At 44.8% G+C, this 19901-nt stretch overlaps 1 protein-coding gene across 1 annotated transcript in view; it reads right to left on the bottom strand.

The window, feature by feature from the left end:
• KLHL29 (kelch like family member 29) overlaps window positions 1–19901 on the bottom strand; it is a 1048894-nt gene that overhangs the window by 617937 nt on the left and 411056 nt on the right. Inside the window, exon 4 of the mRNA XM_073568302.1 lies at window positions 15954–16278. Within this exon, the coding sequence (XP_073424403.1) occupies window positions 15954–16211 (258 nt within the window). The 5' untranslated portion in view covers window positions 16212–16278. The remainder of the gene's footprint in view (window positions 1–15953; window positions 16279–19901) is intronic.

The raw sequence follows: 19901 nt of genomic DNA, 5'->3' as shown, positions 1-19901 counted from the left end.
CAGATGGGGAAAATGGAATAGGAGTGCAGTACCTAAGTCTGACCACAAGATGGCAAGAGGGAGCGTGAGAACAGGACTTTACAGCAGCTTAGGGCTACGAAAACGCTTAGTCAAGGGGGGCGGGGAGATAGGAACCCAGGAGGGAAATTCCCAAGGAGGGAGATAAATAGGACAGGAGAGGGTTCCAGAGGGTTCCAGTCCCGGGAGGAGCTCAGGAGAAGCATCAGTAAGAAGAACGGACAACGGTGGAGCGCTCGACCAGGGGACTGATAGGAAGAGACAGTCAGGGGTGGCTCCGACTCGAAGAACCGCAGAACAGACGAGGCCCCGGGGTACCAAATTGATGACGACCTCAGACTGGTGAAGCGCTGGCGGTAGATAGGCCTAGGGCAGCCCCAGCGAAAGAGCCGCGAGGAGCGTCACTACGACAGAGGGAAGGTGCAGCTACCCGGGCCTGAATACGGAGAGCTGTGAAGGTGCTGCGGTGTATGGCTGCGGTCATCAGGAGGACGGCTAATAAACTCGGACCTGTTGTACCTGAAAATCTGCCTCTGTCTCGTCTCTGTGTCGTCTGTGCGTGGTAAGCAGTGGACCACCCCCCCAATCCGGGCCATTTACCACATTTGGCGTAGTCGGCAGCATCGCCGCTGCCAATACTTCAACTTCAGCGGCAAGCCTGCATCAGAAGGGCCAAAAGGACTCGAGTTGCTTTATTTGTGGATTACAAATTTGAGACTTTGTTCCGGATCATTGGCTGTCAGAGGATCCGGGGCGGAACAAAAACTGGACGGTGGATTGCTGGCTTTTCTCAAGCAGATCCGGAAAAGGAAAATTTTGCAAGATGGTGTCCAAGTGGAATACAAATTGGGACTGTGGCTGGACCCATCCAAAGAAAACCCAAAAGAGACTTTGTGCCTCTCCAGCGCTGGTGACCTCTGGTCAGGAGGAGGTTGGCGCTAACGTGGGCTACCAGGAGCAGCCGTTGGAGGAACTGTGGCCGATCATCCCTGCGGAGCCATCAGGCCTGGAGGCCGGTCCTGCCGAAGGGCGGGCTGAAGAGCAGCGGCGGACGCCAGACGACGGGAGCGGGAGCTGCGGAGGAGCAGCGGAGACCAGCTACACCCCGGACCGACTTCTGGGAGAGCGGAGGAACAACCTGCAGAAAGCCGTGGCGCCGGGAAAGGTGAGAGTACCTCCGGCACAGCCGGTGGCGCCGCAGGCAGGTCCCGCCCGCACGTTCGGAGCACCGGTCCCAGGGCCCCGACACCGGCCCTTGGCCTCCCCGCTCGGCCTCCAGCTCTCCAGCAACCCTGACTCCGGATAACTCCGTGGCCCCCACCTGGCCGACCGACACCTCGGCCAACGATCCCGAGCCACCCCGCTCGGCGGGGCCACATCCCGTGTCGCCGCGCGGAACCGACCCGTGGCCACTCCTGCCGCCCTCCATCTTCCAGCGGCGGTCTATCCATCGAGACCTGCCGTCACTTCGACCTCGTTCCGGAACGTCGCGGCGGCCGGGCTGCCAGGTTCCGCGGCCTACCCTTTGACCTCCGTGGCTGCCGCTACTTTGTCCCCGGCTGCGGCCTGCTCCGCAGCCGCCTCTTGTCCACCCACGGCGCAGTCCACGGCCTACCCGGCAGCACCCTCGGCTGCCCCTGCATCGCTCATGGTTCCAGCTGTGGCCTGCCCATCAAGGTCCACAGCCGCTCCAGCTCCACTTCAGATCGCAGCTTCGGCCGGGTGACCTGGCCCTGCAGCCTATGCTGGGCCTGTGGCCGGGTCGCCGGGCATAGCGGCCTCTGCAGGGCCGACTGCCATCCACGTTATCAGGCCCCAGCTTCCCTGCTCCGCTTCACACCGGCCGACATCCCCGGCGCCGCGCCTGCGGCTGGATCTACGGGGGCTGGGGGCCGGAGGAAGTGGAACCATCACATCGCCGGAGCTAAGCACGCCCCTGCCGCTCAAGGATGCCGCAGAGGAGCTCTCTTCAGCCCGTGCCAGGGCCTGGCTGCTAAGTAAAGAGAGGGCGCAAGATGCACGCCGTGGAACTACCTTCAGCCCCTTCTACCCCTTTTGATGCATCTCTCAGGAGGGAGATGACCCCTGAGCAAAAAGAACACGCGGGGCCCAGGAACAGTTGAGGCATCCCGGGAGCTCCACGGCTGTGGAGTTCCTTGCTATTGGCAGAACATCGGTCGTCAGGAGATGGTCCGGACTACCAGGATTTCGGTGCACCGTTGTGCAGCCTACAGGACAGTTTCACGTCCAAAATAAGGAAAAATGTTTTTTGTTTGTTATTTTCTCCTGATACAGTGGGGATGCATACGGGATAGTGCTCATGTTAAAGGAAGGGGGAGTATTCACGTTTTAGGAGTATTCACGCTTTGTTTTTGAAATGTTTTGGTTAAAGAAAAAAGGGGTTACTTATGCTATTGTTAAAATATGGTTAACCGTGTATACAGTATACAAAGGTTGGTTTAATGTATAATATGCATAAGAAATATGCAACAGGTCCCGGGTACGAGGTATGTGTGACAAAGACGCCGACCATGACTCTTTTTAATTTGATGGACAAACAGACGAGAGATATTGAACCAGACAGTGGTCCTTCAGTCAGGTCCCCGACACCACGTACACCCAGAAGTATAGGCGGATGCTGACGATGACCTGGTAGGCGTAAGGCCTCGGTCATGGCGTTTCGGACAGTTGAGGGTGACAGAAGGGGAGAGTAGTGGGAGGTACACGCCGTAGAGTAGTCCGGGTGGACCTAGCCCAACTTGAAAGACGTCATGTGGCGTGCGCGCTGGCGAGTAGCGGTAGGCTGCTCAGAGCATGGTGCTCCCAGTTTGGTTCGCCCCCCCTCCACGTATGGCGGGTTTGGCCCAACAACCGGTCCGACAACAGACGGTGGACAAGCTTCAGGACGACATAGGTAGGGAATACGATTGTCGAGGACAACAATAGACAAAGGAAGGGGAAGTGTAGGGAAGGTGAACTGACGGACGGACTTGTCTGTAGGGAGAAGGGATGGTTGGTGCACTGAAGATGGATGCTTGTAATAGTAGAAGGGAAACAGCTGGGGAAAATGGAATAGGAGTGCAGTACCTAAGTTTGACCACAAGATGGCAGGGGGGAGCGTGAGAACAGGACTTTACAGGAGCTTAGGGCTACGAAAACGCTTAGTCACGGGGCGGGGAGATAGGAACCCAGGAGGAGGAGGGAGATAAATAGGACAGGAGAGGGTTCCAGTCCCAGAGGAGCTCAGGAGGAGAAGCATCAGTAAGGAGAACAGACAACGGTGGAGAGCTCGACCAGGGGACTGATACGAAGAGACAGTCAGGGGGGTGGCCCCGACTCGAAGAACCACAGAAAAGGCGAGGCCCCGGGGTACCACATTGATGACGACCTCGGACTGGTGAAGCGCTGGCGGTAGATAGGCCTAGGGTAACCCCAGCGAAAGAGCCGTGAGGAGCGTCACTACGACAGAGGGAAGGTGCAGGTACCCGGGCCTGAATACGGAGAGCTGTGAAGGTGCTGCGGTGTATGGCTACGGTCGTCAGGAGGACGGCCAATAAACTCGGACCTGTTGTACCTGAAAATCTGCCTCCGTCTCGTCTCTGTGTCTTCTGTGCGTGGTAAGCAGTGGACCACCCCCCAATCCGGGCCATTACCACAGGTACATCATACTGTGTGTGTAGTAGGGCTGTAGGGACATCATACTGTGTGTGAGGGACTGCAGAGACATCATACTGTGTGTGAGTGACTATAGAGACATCATACTGTGTGTGAGTGACTGTAGGGACATCATACTGTGTGTGAGTGACTGTAGAGACACCATACTGTATGTGAGTGACTGTAGGAACATCATACTGTGTGTGAGTGACTGTAGAGATATCATACTGTAACTACAGAGACATCATACTGTGTGTGAGTGACTGTAGGGACATCATACTGTGTGTGAGTGACTGTAGGGACATCATACTGTGTGTGAGTGACTGTAGGGACATCATACTGTGTGTGAGTGACTGTAGGGACATCATACTGTGTGTGAGGGACTGTAGAGACATCATACTGTGTGTGAGGGACTGTAGAGACATCATACTGTGTGTGAGTGACTGTAGGGACATCATACTGTGTGTGAGTGACTGTAGGGACATCATACTGTGTGTGAGTGACTGTAGGGACATCATACTGTGGGTGAGGGACTGCAGATACATCATACTGTGTGTGAGTGACTGTAGGGACATCATACTGTGTGGGAGGGACTGTAGAGACATCATACTGTGTGTGAGTGACTGTAGGGACATCATACTGTGAGTGACTGTAGGGACATCATACTGTGTGTGAGGGACTGTAGAGACATCATACTGTGTGTGAGTGACTGTAGGGGCATCATACTGTGTGTGAGGAACTGTTGAGACACCATACTGTGTGGGAGGGACTGTAGAGACATCATACTGTGTGAGTGACTGTAGGGACATCATACTGTGTGCGTGTGGGGATTTGAAGACATCATACTGTGTGCGTGGGGGGATTTGAAGACATCATACTGTGTGCGTGGGGGGATTTGAGGACATCATACTGTGTGTGTGGGGGGCTTTGGGGACATCATACTGTCTGCGTGGGGAGCTTTGAGGAGATCATTCTGTGCTCTTGGGGGGGGCTTTGGGGACATCATACTGTGTGCGTGGGGGCTTTGCGGACATCATACTGTCTGCATGGGGAGCTTTGAGGAGATCATTCTGTGCACGTAGGGGGGCTTTGACATCATACTGTGCGCATGGAAGGCTTTGGGGACATCATACTGTATGTGGAAACCTTACAACAACACTGCATCTGACAGAAAACACAGGGTCACATGTTCTCTCTGCTCATGTACAGTGTTGGCATGGCAGCATTTCAAGGAACCTAAAGACCATTTTCTTCAATGTTCACATATATGATAAACTGGTATGGATTTAGCTATTGATTCAGATCTGCATTTTCTTCATGACAAGGATCAAGAGGCTACCATTTCAAAGGAAATGATACCAATGTAAACCTGTACAGTACACTGTTGGCAGGATAACTGTATGACCATGCCATCGTCTTGTATGTTTCCTTAGGTTTCTTCGGCAGCTGCCTTATATAGCCACTGAAAATCATCACATACAGCTCAGACCCTAGAACAAGTCCCACAATTCCTCGGTTGGTTACACGGATAATTGCTCAGCATTTGAAGGTTCATAGATTTCCTTGGGGAATAACGCAGCGTGATAAGTGGTGGGAAAAGAAGGCCGGGGGGGTCAGGGGAACACAGCGTGAAACAGATCATCATTGGCTTCCTCTGTATGTTGACTTCAGCACTGTTCACATTACATGTGTTACGTATGACTGGACTCGAAAACAGAGGTTTGATACCTACGGGTCTTCAGCGTTAGGGAAACTACCACTCCGAGCATTCCTTGACAATAGCATGCTATGGAAGGATGTTTGAAATAATAGCTGTCCAACTGCTTGTGAGTTACAAATGGCTGTCCATTGCTCTAAAATACACCGCTAAATCATGACAAATAACCATAAGCCAAAGGGAGTTCTCCTAGAATAGGAAAAAATAAATAACCAAAAGATATGTCATTATAAAAATATTTCTAAATATGTTTAAATAGCAAATCACTCTCGTTTCGTCTAGGGAGGTAATCACCATAGAAATAAAATATCCGCTGTCTTGTTACTCTGACAGAAACCTTTAAAAAATGTTAATAGAAGTGTCTCTGGGACACTGAGTAAGAATAAGCTGCTCACACTGCTGTCCACCATGTCTATCTGATCTAATAATGGAAATACAAGGGTGCTGAGGTAAGAATAAGCTGCTCACACTGCTGTTCACCATATTTATGATCTAATACTGGAGATATCAGGGGTCATAAGGTAAGTAAAGGCTGCTCACACTGCTGTCCACCCTATCTGATCTAATACTGGAGAAACCAGGGATGCTGAGGTAAGAAGAGGCTGCTCACACTGATGTCCACCCTGTCTATCTGATCTAGTACTGGAGAAACCCGGGATGCTGAGGTAAGAAGAAGCTGCTCACACTGATGTCCACCCTGTGTATCTGATATAATACTGGAGATATGAGTGATGCAGAAGTAAGAAGAGGCAGCTCACACTGCTATCCATTGAGTCTATCTGATCTAATACTGGAGATACCAGGAATCCTGAGATAAGAAGAGTCCGCTCACACTGCTATCCACCCAGTGGATCTAGTACTGGAGATACCAGGACTGCTAAGGTAAGAAGAGGCTGCTCACATTGCTATCCATTCAGTCTATCTGATCTAATACTAGAGATATCAAGGATGTTGAGACAAGAAGCTACTGCTCACACTGCTGACTACCCTTTCTGATCTAATACTGTAGATACTAATGGCGCTGAGGTAAGAAGAGGCTGCTCAGATTGCTGTCCACCCTGTTAGTCTAACCTAATACTATTGGAGATACCAGGGATGCTGAAGTAAGAGAGACTGCTCTTACTGCCAACCATTGTGCCTTTCCGATATAATACTGGAGAAGTCAGGGGTGCTGGAAGTAAGAAGAGTTTGCCAACACTGCTGTCCATCCTGTCCATCTTATCTAATACTTGAGTCACAGAGGTAAGAAGAGGCTGCTCACACTGCTAGCCACCCAGTCTATCTGATCTAATAATGGAGATAACAGGGATGCTGAAGTAAAAAGAGGCTGCACACACTACTGAACACCCTGTCTATCTGATCTAATACTGGAGATACCAGCTTCAAGTTAACAATGTAGCTTGGTTGAAGCTACTGATAATAATGGTGTCCAATAGAGTAGAGCTAAAAATCAAATAAAAAATAATAACATATTGTTGTATATATCATGTATATTTTCAAAACAAATTAACCTCAGTAAGGTCAAACAACTTCACTTGTATAATAATAATAATCTTTATATAGCGCTAACATATTCCGCAGCGCTTTACAGTTTGCACACATTTTCATCACTGTCCCTGATGGGGCTCACAATCTAAATTCCCTATCAGTATGTCTTTGGAGTGTGGGAGGAAACCGGAGTGCCCGGAGGAAACCCACGCAAACACGGGGAGAACATACAAACTCCTTGCAGATGTTGTCCTTGGTGGGATAAACCAGGGACCCTTACAACAATTTATGGATATAGATATGCATAAAAACTAAACCTTTAATGAAGCCTAAATAGTAGACAATACAACCACACAAATACAAACAACCGTGTCACCTATTGTACCCTACTATGGGGTCCTGATATCAAAGCTGCCTAACAGTGGAGGTTGGCACCCTAAACACAATCGAGATAGGCGCCCCCGTTCCACGGCGGCTGCAACCTAAAACTCCTAGATGGCCCTGAATATGTGCCACAAATAGTCAATCAATTATTCAGAAAAGGAGTGTGTACAGGGGTTGCCAAGTAGGTAGCTGAGCAGGCAACGATAGAAAAAGTGCAAAAATAGTGCAAAGAAGGCAAGACAAAAAGTGACAAGTGCATTTAGAGTATCTCACTATCTGTCCCCATCTAATACCGTCCACCACCACCACAATGGGCCGGCGTGCGTTCCATAAGCAGCGATGTAATAGGTGGGCGTGTGTTCCACAGGGCTTACCGATACCTCCTGATGATCCTGTTGGGAGAAACGTGTTGAGGTTTTTGCCTATCTTGCATCAAAATTCTGAGTATCCCTCTATATGTTATCAACAATGTTTTTTCTATATTGATGTGTGAGAATCATGTGGGAATAGTGGATGAGGGCAGGTATATCTCGCCCAGATATCTTTCCTATGTGGCCTAGTCTGGTCAGTATCTCACCTGGTTACTAATGAGTAATGGGAGGCGGATATAAAAGGATGCCAGGTGGTTGTGTGAGTGTCTCAGCCTGGGGACACAGAGAGCCTGTCTGTGTGAGAGACACACGTGAGTGAGAGCAGTGCCCACTGTAACTGTGGTTTGACTGGACGGGAGAAGCCCGCCAGTTGGTAGTTAGGTTGTACTTTGTTTAGTTAGTGCCGGACAGGCAAGGATTTGTTTTATGTTTTATTTCCTTTATGCATTGCTTTCACCTTTAATAAACCTGAGCCAGTGTCAGTTATACCCGGACCCCGACTGTGCACCTGAGTTTCATGCTGAACGCACGTGACCTTTGACCCCAGCAAAGGCGATCCCGGAGTGTTTTATCACAGATGAAATAAGGATCACTTGTCCTTCCATATGTATGGTTTTGCTCCCCGATGTTGTATCTAAGGTTATATCAGGGTATTCCCAGGGTAAGCCGTCGTGGAGCGGGGGCGCCATTCCGCTGGCCAGTAGGGTGCCAACCTCCGCTGACAGGAAGGTATTCAGATTCAGGGGACAGATAGTGAGATACTCTAAATGCACTTGTCACTTTTTGTCTTGCCTTCTTTGCACTATTTTTGCACTTTTTCTATTGTTGCCTACTCAGCTACCTACTTGGCAACCCCTGTACACACTCCTTTTCTGAATAATTGATTCACTATTTGTGGCACATATTCAGGGCCATCTAGGAGTTTTAGTGTACAGCCGCCGTGGAACGGGGGCGCCTATCTCGATTGTGTTTAGGGTGTCAACCTCCGTTGTTAGGCAGCTTTGATATCAGGACCCCATAGTAGGGTACAATAGGTGACACGGTTGTTTGTATTTTTGTGGTTGTATTGTCTACTATTTAGGCTTCATTAAAGGTTTAGTTTTTATGCATATCTATATCCATAACTTGTTTTAAGGTTCCATGGTTTATATGTATCATGTATAGTCAATATCTATATATCTGCTTTAACATACGCATAATGTTGAAAAAATCTTATCACAAGTAAAATGTGTATTAATATACTGTATACATAATCCATATTTCCAAGTTCTATGTGAATTCTGCATGCTCCTCATTCCTATGTGAAGCCAATAAATATTCCATGAACGCATATTTTAGACTTCAATTATGGTGGGAGCTTAGAAAGTATTTGCCGGTTACTACAGAGGTCTATTATGTGCCGACGTTTCCTTCTTGCTGACCGCTATGTTTTGGAGACCTCAGCAGATTGGACTTTGACTTCCATCTTACTTGGTGAAAGAAATCAGTGGTTTTGGTGTGCAGCAGAACATATGAGCTCATCTCAGTCGTTGATTACAGACCATAGAGATGGTTGTGCTTCATGTCCTGCTGTTAAAAGGTTATTTCAAGGTTTCACGCATAGGTTAACATTCATTCCAATGGTGAGAAGCCAGGCAGGTGTGACCACATCATCAATGGAACAATGGGCCAAAGCTTGGGTTTGAAAATCAGTCGTTAGCTTTCATAATTCTTTCCCAAAGTACATAAGAAAGTTGCAGAATATATTTCTTATAAAATGATTAAATTTTACTTTTATAAAATGCAAAACCCCTTGAGACAGGATCTCTAGCAGCGTTTGACCCTAACAGAAAGCGTGTGGCGAAAGATCGTGGAACGTTGCTGCTACATCATCTAAGTGGATGTGGTCGTGTTGACCGATAGCGACAAACAAGTCATGCAAAATCCAGATAATTTTGATTTTTTGCCACTTGTATGTCAAGATGACTTGGGGGGAAGATGACTTGGGGGGGTCACAGCACAACCCCACTTACACTTTGCTGTTTTGTAGCAGCGGCATAGCGCCATTTTTACCAGATGACATACGTATGGTCTAAGTTGAAGACTAGCCGCAGCCTAAGGAAAAGCATTCTTATGAAACCCGACCGTACTCTGACATACGCCGCTGTGGAATTGCCTCGTCATTAAGGCTACGCAGATGAGTAAATGTTTATGCTGCCCTTGTAATAGAAATATATATTTATTTTACCACATAAGAAAGCAAAACCTCTTCGCGCCATAAAATGTACATTAGCACTTTACATTGATTTCTCCCCACCAAAAAAAATTCTTTGGATCAAACAGACTCCCGATAACCAACAAAATGGCTGCAATAAAGTCTCACGAACATCAGACATCTTTTGTGCATGTTTTCTCAGCACTATATTACCACTATAAATGGCAAATAAGTGGAAAAAAAATCAGAAATATCTGACACACAGATGAGATGATATGGTGCGAAATACAGGATTAAAACAAAATATAACATAGGGGGTCAAATTTTTTGCTATTTTTCACCCAAAATATGATTGACAGAAGGCATTATAAGCAGTGATGAGTGAACGTGTCGGATAAGGTGTTATCGGAGAATGCTCGTGTGATAGTCTAGTGTCTTCGGCGTGCTCGAAAAATATGTTCGAGTTCCCTTGATGCGTCCACATGGCTCACGGTTGTTCGACAGTCGCAACAAATGCAGGGATTGCCTGTTTGTTAGGCAATCCCTGCATATGTTGCGTCTGTCTAAAGCCGCGAGACATGCAGCCTCGGGGACTCGAACATATTTTTTGAGGACGCCGTAGACACCTTATCTGAGCACGTATGCCCATCACGAATTATGAGACGTTTGTTTGTTTTCTGTGCTGGTATGGAGAAATTAGACAGCAAGATGCCATCAGTTTTACAATACTTGGTAAATCCAAAAATCAGATAAGAAATGAGATGCCTCATATCGAGATACAGGAATGTCCCTTCGGAATAAGATTGACCAGAGGGCTGCAGAAAAGGTTAAAAGTTTGAAGGAAGTAGTAAAGTGATGGTTAAATAAACTGCAAGATGTCCTCAGTTACACATGGCCACAGCAAGGTAAATACTAAAACAGGGAACTTATAGGAGGCTTTATATTGGGATAAAGGATGTCCCTTAGGAATGAGATTGACAGGAGGACATCAGAAGATGTCATCAGCTTCAGGGAAATTAATATAAGTTGTAGTATGGGCAAATTAAACAGAAAGAAAACTTCAGGGTTTATTTTAAAAATCTAAAAAGCAGGAAACGTATAGGATGCCTTTTGAGATGTATAAGATGTCCCTTAGGAATGAGATTGACAGGAGGGCATCGGAAGATGTTATGAGCTTTGAAGAAACTAATATGAGTAGCTGTGTGAGCAATTTAAAAAGCCAGACATCAGTTTTAGAATTTTTGATAAAACAACATCCCTTAAAGCACACATACCACCTATCACTTGCTCATAAAAAAGTTAAATATCTTATATAAAGAAAAAACAAAAAACACTGAGCTCCCCTAATTCTGTCACTCTTTTTCATTTTGTTCTGTGTCATTCCATTGCAGAGATATTTACATATTTCTTCCAGAGCGCACTATGTGAAATCTCTGCTTTGCAGTTCAACTGGGCGTTTCTTCACAATCTTCTCTGGGGCAGGTGTCTTCACCCCTCACTCCTAGATACTTTAAAAGGCAAAGTCTGTGACTACTAGGCTGCTATATCAGCTGCCGAACTGTCATTGGCAGAATATGGGAGTTGAAGTTGAAGTACACACCCCCTCAGAAAAAACTCTGAAGAAATGACTGCTTGGACTCCAAAGCAGAGATTTCTCATACTGCGCTACAGAAGAAACAAATGTGAATATCTCTGCAATGGAGTGACGCAGTTCAAAATGGAAAAAAGCGGCAGAATCAGGACAGCTCAGGGTCTTTATTTTTAACAAGATCTTTAACTCAATATTTTTTATGCAATTGACAGATCCTTTTTAAAACTAAGATTGACAGGAGGGCTGCAGATTGGTTAAAAGGTTTATGCAAGCGGTAGTGGTACATCAAATAAAACTGTAAGTTGACCTCAGTGATACATAGCTAGATAAATACAAAAAGCACGTAACATATAAGATGCCTTATATTGACATAAAGGATGTCCCATAGGAACCAGTTTGACAGCAAAGGCCTCAAAGGTTGAAGGGTTTATGGATGTTGTAGCCGTATGGCAAATTAAACTGCAAGATGACCCCAGTTATACATAGCTAGATAAATAAAAAAAAGGTATCATACAGGATGCCTTGTAGTGAGATAAAGTAGGTCCCTTAGGAGTTAGATTGACAGGAGGACATTGGAAGACGTTACGAGCTTTATGAAAACTAACATGAAGAATTGTATCGACAAATTAAGCAAGACAACATGGGTTTTACTATTTTAGATAAATTAAAAAAGCGCCATTTTCACATTTTATCAGTACTTTAACACTAGATAATGGGCTCAGATAACAAACAGGAGGCCTCATATCGAGAGGAGAGGAGTCCCAATGGACTGACAGGAGGGCATTGCATATAGGCTAAAGGCAATTAAACTGCAGCATGAGAATGATACAAGAATTATTTATGATGAATTAGACCTAGCAACAAGCAGAATTTACATGGGATGCAAGACATGAATAAGATCGACAAGGGGGAGCCCGAAGAAAAAAATGAGTCTTACAGGAAAGGACTATGGTGTAGGCAAACTCTACTTAAACTTGGTAGTGGCACAGCCTTCGGGTGGGAGTGGGACACGGGCGTGTTAGACTCCTGTCCCGCCTTTGCTCCTCTCACCTCGGTCCGTTGGCCTTTGTTGTGCTCCACGTCGGGCTTTGCAGGTTGCCCAGCGTGTGAAATCATCTCCTTAGACTTTTTAAGGCCCATAAGAACTCAACCTTGTGTCTTCGAATTGTTTCTAGACGCTAGTAACCTCCAGCTCCTGTGCACACCGTGCTAACCTACTCTATCCTCGCTGCCGCGCCGCTGACCTCTTTTTTGTTCTTCCTGTTGTTCTTGTTAGCGCTGATGATCTAGGTCAGTACACATATCCCAGACTTTTGGCCGGTACCACAGGCGAGCACCACTTTGAACTGTATCGGTGTGAAATTGACGCCGGCAGAGTTTGATCCCGTGACAGAGCAAGGAGCCATAGCCTCCCTGCTCCACTACTCTCTGTCCTAGAGAACGCAGGCTGGTGTATGGCCGACGAAATGTCAACATCTCGGTGCTAGTGGCGCAATAACATTACTGCATTACACTGCTTGTTTAGGCCTACTATTGTGCAGGAGAGTGAGGAGTTGGTCAATCAGATAAGAGTTTTTTTAAGGGGGGTGGAATAAAGGTGTCATTATTACTTTTGGAGAAGGCACTCAAGTGCCATTAATCCTTTTTAAGTGGGCAATAGAACGTTCTATGGGGGCATTATTTGTTTTATTGGGGCACTGATGGCTGCATTAATACTGGTTCATATAGGATGATGTGGGAGATGGTCCATGTAGGATGACATATGAGATGGTTCATGTAGAATGGTGTGGGATATGGTCCATGTAGGATGATGTTGGAGATGGTTCATGTAAGATGATGTGGGATATAGCCTTGTAGGATGATGTGGGAGATGGTCCATGTAGGATGATGTGAGAGATGGCCCATGTAGGATGATGTGGGATATGGTCCATGTAGGATGATGTGGGAGATGATTCATGCAGAATGGTGTGGGATAACATCCATTTAGTATGATGTGGGAGTTGGTCCATGTACGATGACGTGGGAGATGGTCCATACATAGGATGGACCGGAGGTCCTAATAGAGTAATAAGAGATAGGTAACTTCATAAGTGCCTTTAAACACAGTAGGTTCAAAGAAGATTACGTGACATACTCTCCGAATCTGGTAACAACGATTTAACAATCAAACCGCAAAATAGTGCATAAAATCGTCATCACTGCTGAGATCCTCAGCACAGACGAAGAAATGACAGACAAGTTCTTCAGAAGTTCTTCCAGATCACTTTATTGCTAGACCTCGCTTGTTTATTCGGAATCAGATCATAGCCCTGACAACCGTAATGTACCCAGATGGAGCCAGGAAGTTAGAAATAACATTTACGTCTCACCAAGCCGAAGAAAGAGCTAAGACGTGTCATCACTTCTGGAGAAGACCAAAACGTTTGACTGAATGATTGACAGGCTGATTGCTGCAAAATGCAACCATTTAGATACAAGTGAGTCCGGTAAAAGGCGCTACATGAGCTATTCTGGGGATTACGGATATTGCACTGATCTATTCCGCTACCTTTTTTTCCAACAAATTGTCAGCTGAGAACGGACAGAGAGTTCAAGTCCATTGGCTTAAGAAAGTGTTTTTTGGGCCAGATGTCTACCATGATGTATTTTGGCACCAGGACGGGGAACATATTTCTAATAAGATACAATATTGAAGAGGTTGGCCACTTTTGGGGACATTATATTTCTTTACTAAATCAATGTATTTGGCAATAAAAATAATTTTTGCAATTGAGTTTCAGTAAAAATATTTCCCCGATTTGCTTTTACAGGCTCTTTGGTTTTGCTGCACATTCGACTATTGGGGGCCTATGGTCATAAATCAGCTTAGAGTAGGTCAGAAAAAGACAGATAAAAGAGTTAAAAACTTTCCTGTCACATTTCAAAATGATCTCACTGACAGATCAGATTCTCAGGTAACTCATTCTGCAGCCAGCAATTGACACTATAACACAAAGGCATACCGTGAAAATTTTGAAGGAAAATCAATTGCAAAAATGAATGTTTGCACAAATTACATGCATTTAAGTAAAAAAAAAAAATAGAAAATTGTGCCTAAATGTGGAAAACCCCTTTAAGGGAGAATCTGATTGAATTACGGTCTTCTTACAAAATTGATATGTGTAAAGAAATATATTGAAGCAACCTAACTCTTTTGCAGCACCAGATATTGACAAGAGGACCACCCGTCACCTTGACATTTGCCAAATTCATCTGGCTAATCATAATCACGTTCCCTTAAAATTTATCCACTAGTTACCAGATCAGAAAAACAGCACCAACCTAGCTTCAAACCAACGGGTCCAATAAATGACACTCCATATTTTTGATGAAGCCTTAAACAGACATTCTAGAACCAACAGCCAAGGACACCAAGTCAGAATTGGACCCTCATGAAGATTAGCTCCAGGTATGATGCTACCTCAACCACTAACAAAAGGTCACAGTGACAGACATATGTCACAGTAATATAAATTACATCCTTTAGTTTTTTCCATTCCGTAACAGAACATCAAACATTTCACTATGTGAGCAAATCAATAGGCATATTGTAATAGATGCAAAAAAATAGGCACACCTCCGCGGAACAGTATTATTCAGCTCAAGATGCGTAACTTGACACCCCAAATGGAGAATAGTTGGAATTGAATGATTATTTACACCAAGAACACAGAGCAAGGATTATTTAGACCAAGGACACAAAATATTGAGAGTCGCTTCACTTTCCTGGGTTGTTCAAAATAGGTTTTACACCAAGGAAAGAAAAACATGATGGGTACAATTGGTCTGGATTTCCTTGGACCCACCAGTGGGGCATAATTGTCCAATAGACCTTACTGGTAGTGGTCTCCAAAGTCCCCTCAAAATTAGGTTGTTTTTCTGCTGAAAGTTTGGAGACTAATCATTTTATCACAGCCTTTGGTGCCTTTGAAATGTCCTTTGGTACTCTAGTGGTCCAGTCCAACCCTGAACATTGACCACACATGAACCCTTTGTTGGTAATGAGAATTAATTCACCCTCTAATTTTCTTTCCTCTGTCTGCTTTGTGGGTGAAAATAATCATTGTGAGATCCCACATTGATCCTCAATATTCTGTGGCTCCAATGGAAACCATAGTTCCGTTCTGAAAGTGGATACATTTCAAATTGGGAACATGAATCATAAAGCATACTATAAAAGTACATTACATTCTGGAACGGTCTGGCTAAAAAATATACGGTACTTAAATATTTGTAGACCAATCAGAAGGACACATTATGCAATTTACTAATATAGAAAATGATCTAGGGTTCCCTGACCGGTGTTGGCACAGCATCAGTGTGTGAAGGAGGTTGGCTGACTGCTCATTTTAACAGCTAGGCCAGCCTCCTTGTTCATAAAGGGCAAAATATAAACCAGAGTGGATATACAGTAACTTCAGATCGGAGAACCTTTGAAAATTGACCTACTGGCATATCTTTCTGTCCCTGAAAAAAATCTTTAAAAAGTTTTCTTACTTTGGATGCTGAAGCTGCAGAAGGGTTGCTTGCGTTGCTTGTCACGGCATCACTGCCAACCGTTGTAGAAGCGGTGGATGCAGGTGTGGGAAGACGGGATGGTACAATCGGTAGAGGCAGCAGTCCAGGCCTGTTGTTACCATTGCCATTGACTATACTGTTGGCATTACTTGTGTTCATATGATTGCTACTTGGACTCCACTCCCACCTTTCCCATCCTCCGCAGAAATCCCTCTCGAACCTAGTGTGCCGCGACATCTTGGAACGTAAACTGCACGCGGGGCAGCTATCCTCCCCTTTTCCAATTCTTCTGTTACCAAGAGAGCTGAAACAATGAACGAACAAAAAAGTAAGATATGAAACATTACAACAAAAAAGGATGAAATTCCTAGAATCTCATAAATGAGAAACATTATTTATAGGAGACTTCTATATGATAATTGATGTGAAATCTCAGCAAGCCCACTGAGTATAATGAGCAGAAAAAAAAATTATTTCTCCTAGCGTATAACAGCATAATTATTAGCAATGAAAGTTCATTCTTTGAAAAGCAAATAAAAATAAAAAATAAAAAAAAAATAAAAAAGTTGAGAACAGAACTTGGAACGGCTCCTGCTGTTTTCATTTAGAAAATAATAAATCCTAAACCAATTTCTATTCGCCTGCCTTTCATCATGGAATTGTAAACCACTAGATTAACCGCTTTGCTGTGTCGAGAGACAAAAGACCCGGTGATTGGGACCTGGTTAAATTTAGTCAATACAATTACTGAATAGATTGTGTTTTTTGTCTTATATGGAGGGGGGCATTATAACCCCTCAATTAAGGTATCAATCTGAAGAGGCCATTAGCAGCTTGTACACGACAGTACATACATCAATCGCTCTGAAAAAGAAGTGTAAGAGAATCCGCAAAGAAGGGTGCAACACTGCGGCCATGAAAAGTGATAACATTTTCCAATTTTTCAAATTTTTTCCAATTTTTCAAATTTTCCAATTTCCAATCTCAGTTTTGACAAAAGCTTCTTTGGTTTTGCTCCTAGTAAACAATATTTAATAAAATGACTTTTGCACTTTATTTTTCTGACTTTCAACAAATTCCTGAATGTTAACAGGACTGCCAGAACGTTCACATGAGATAATACAATTTCATTTCAGCTATACTGTCATGGGAACTCAATGGAAAAACATGATTGTGTTTACCGAGAAGCAAATCTATAGATGACATCAGAATATTTTCAGCTACACACAAATAAAAAAATAAAAATATGTTCCTGGATTAGACGGATAGAAGGATTTTACTTTCCTCCCAGGGACTGAGTTCTCAAAGACGGAAAAGTGTAAGTAAGCGAAAACACGATAAAAAAAACATAAAATAAAACAAACAGGCAAACAGATATTTCCATATAAATCAGCCATTATGTTACAACCACTGATGGACCAAGTAAATAACATTGTCTTGTGACCGTGCTGCCTGTCAATCATGTAACATAAGGATCAGCAGATAGTCAGTTTTTTAAGCTGATATGTTGGAAGTGGGCAATGGGCAGCTGTAAGGATCTGAGCGACCTTGACCTTGGTTATATGAATAGGTCACTAATAGCAGCCAACGCGAGCGTGAGCCGGAGGGGCACAATGCCAGCGCCCACACTGGACCCCCCCCCTCTGCCTGTCATCACGAGCAATGATGATGGAGGAGGGAGCGCCAGCTGACCCTCCCTTCACCATCATTCTTCTTCAGCGTTTGACATCTCAGAGCAGAGGGGCGATGATGTCATTACTGCTCACCCGGTGTGCTGAGATGTGCGGAGACCAGAGCATTGGTTGGGACGAGAAGAGGAGAGTATTGTATTTTTTCTTTTAAAATCAGTGTCTGGTTGGCATAATAGAGTATGGACGACCATGGGGAGTGCATTATACTATATTGAGGACCATGGGGGGTGCATTATACTATATGGAGGACCATGGGGGGGTGCATTATACTATATGGAGGACCATGGGGGGTGCATTATACTATATAGAGGACCATGGGGGGTGCATTATACTATATGGAGGACCTTGGGGGGTGCATTATACTATATGGAGGACCATGGGGGGTGCATTATACTATATGGAGGACCATGGGGGGTGCATTATACTATATAGAGGACCATGGGGAGTGCATTATATGCTATGTAGTACCACGGGGAGAGAATTATATTCTATGGAGGTTCATGGGGAGAGCATTATGTTATATGGAAGACCATTGGGAGTGCATTATATTCTATGGAGGACTATGGGAGTGCATTATATTAATAAATAATAATCTTTATTTTTAGATAGCGCTAACATATTCCGCAGCGCTTTACAGTTTGCACACATTATCATCACTGTCCCCAATGGGGCTCACAATCTAAATTCCCTATCAGTATGTCTTTGGAACGTGGGAGGAAACCGGAGTACCCAGAGGAAACCCACGCAAACACGGGGAGAACATACAAACTCCTTGCAGATGTTGTCCTTGGTGGGATTCGAACCCAGGACTCCAGCGCTGCAATGCTATCCACTGAGCCACCGTGCTACCATATTCTATGGAGGACCAAGGGGAGTGAATTATATTCTATGGACGGACATGGGGAGAGCATTATATTATATGGAGGACTATGGGGAGAGTATTATATTCTATGGAGGGCCATGGTGAGAGCATTATATTATATGGAGGACCATGGAGAGAGCATTATATTCTATTGAGGACCATGGGGAGTGCATTATATTCTATGGACGGACATGGGGAGAGCATTATATTCTATGGAGGGCCATGGTGAGAGCATTATATTCTATGGACGGACATGGGGAGAGCATTATTTTCTATGGAGGACCATGGAGAGAGCATTATATTCTATGGAGGACCATGGGGAGTGCATTATATTCTATGGACGGACATGGAGAGAGCATTATATTCTATGGAGGGCCATGGTGAGAGCATTATATTCTATGGACGGACATGGGGAGTGCATTATATTCTATGGAGGACCATGGGGAGTGCATTATATTCTATGGACGGACTTGGGGAGAGCATTATATTCTATGGAGGACCATGGGGAGGGAATTATATTCTATGGAGGACCATGGGGAGAGAATTATATTCAATTGAGGACCATGAGGAGTACATTATATTCTATGGAGGACCATAGGGAGAGCATTATATTCTATGGAGGACCATGGGGAGAGCATTATATTCTATGGAGGACCATAGGGAGAGCATTATATTCTATGGAGGACCATGGTGAGAGCATTATAATCTATGGATGACCATGGGGAGTGCATTATATTATATGGAGGACCATGGGGAGAGAATTATATTCAAATGAGGACCATGGGGAGTGCATTATATTCTATGGAAGACCATGGTGAGAGCATTATATTCTATGGAGGACCATGTGGAGTGTGTTATATTCTATGGAGGACCATGGGGAGAGCATTATATTCTATGGAGGACCATGGTGAGAGAATTATATTCTATGGAGGACCATGGGGAGAGCATTATATTGTATGGAGGACCACAGGGAGAGAATTATATTCTATGGAGGACCATGGGGAGTGCATTATATTATATGGAGGACCATGGGGAGGGAATTATATTCTATAGAGGACCATGGGGAGTGCATTATATTATATGGAGGACCATGGGGAGAGAATTATATTCAAATGAGGACCATGGGGAGTGCATTATATTCTATGGAAGACCATGGTGAGAGCATTATATTCTATGGAGGACCATGTGGAGTGTGTTATATTCTATGGAGGACCATGGGGAGAGCATTATATTCTATGGAGGACCATGGTGAGAGCATTATAATCTATGGAGGACCATTGTGAGAGCATTATATTCTATGGAGGACCATGGGGAGTACATTATATTCTATGGAGGACCATGGTGAGAGCATTATAATCTATGGATGACCATGGG

Source organism: Dendrobates tinctorius, unplaced genomic scaffold (genome assembly GCF_039654945.1).
Source record: "Dendrobates tinctorius isolate UK_male_01 unplaced genomic scaffold, ASM3965494v1 ptg000021l, whole genome shotgun sequence".
NCBI classification, from domain to species: domain Eukaryota; kingdom Metazoa; phylum Chordata; class Amphibia; order Anura; family Dendrobatidae; genus Dendrobates; species Dendrobates tinctorius.
Note: the sequence above shows the minus strand (reverse complement) of the source record. Positions and strands in the feature narration are given on the sequence as shown.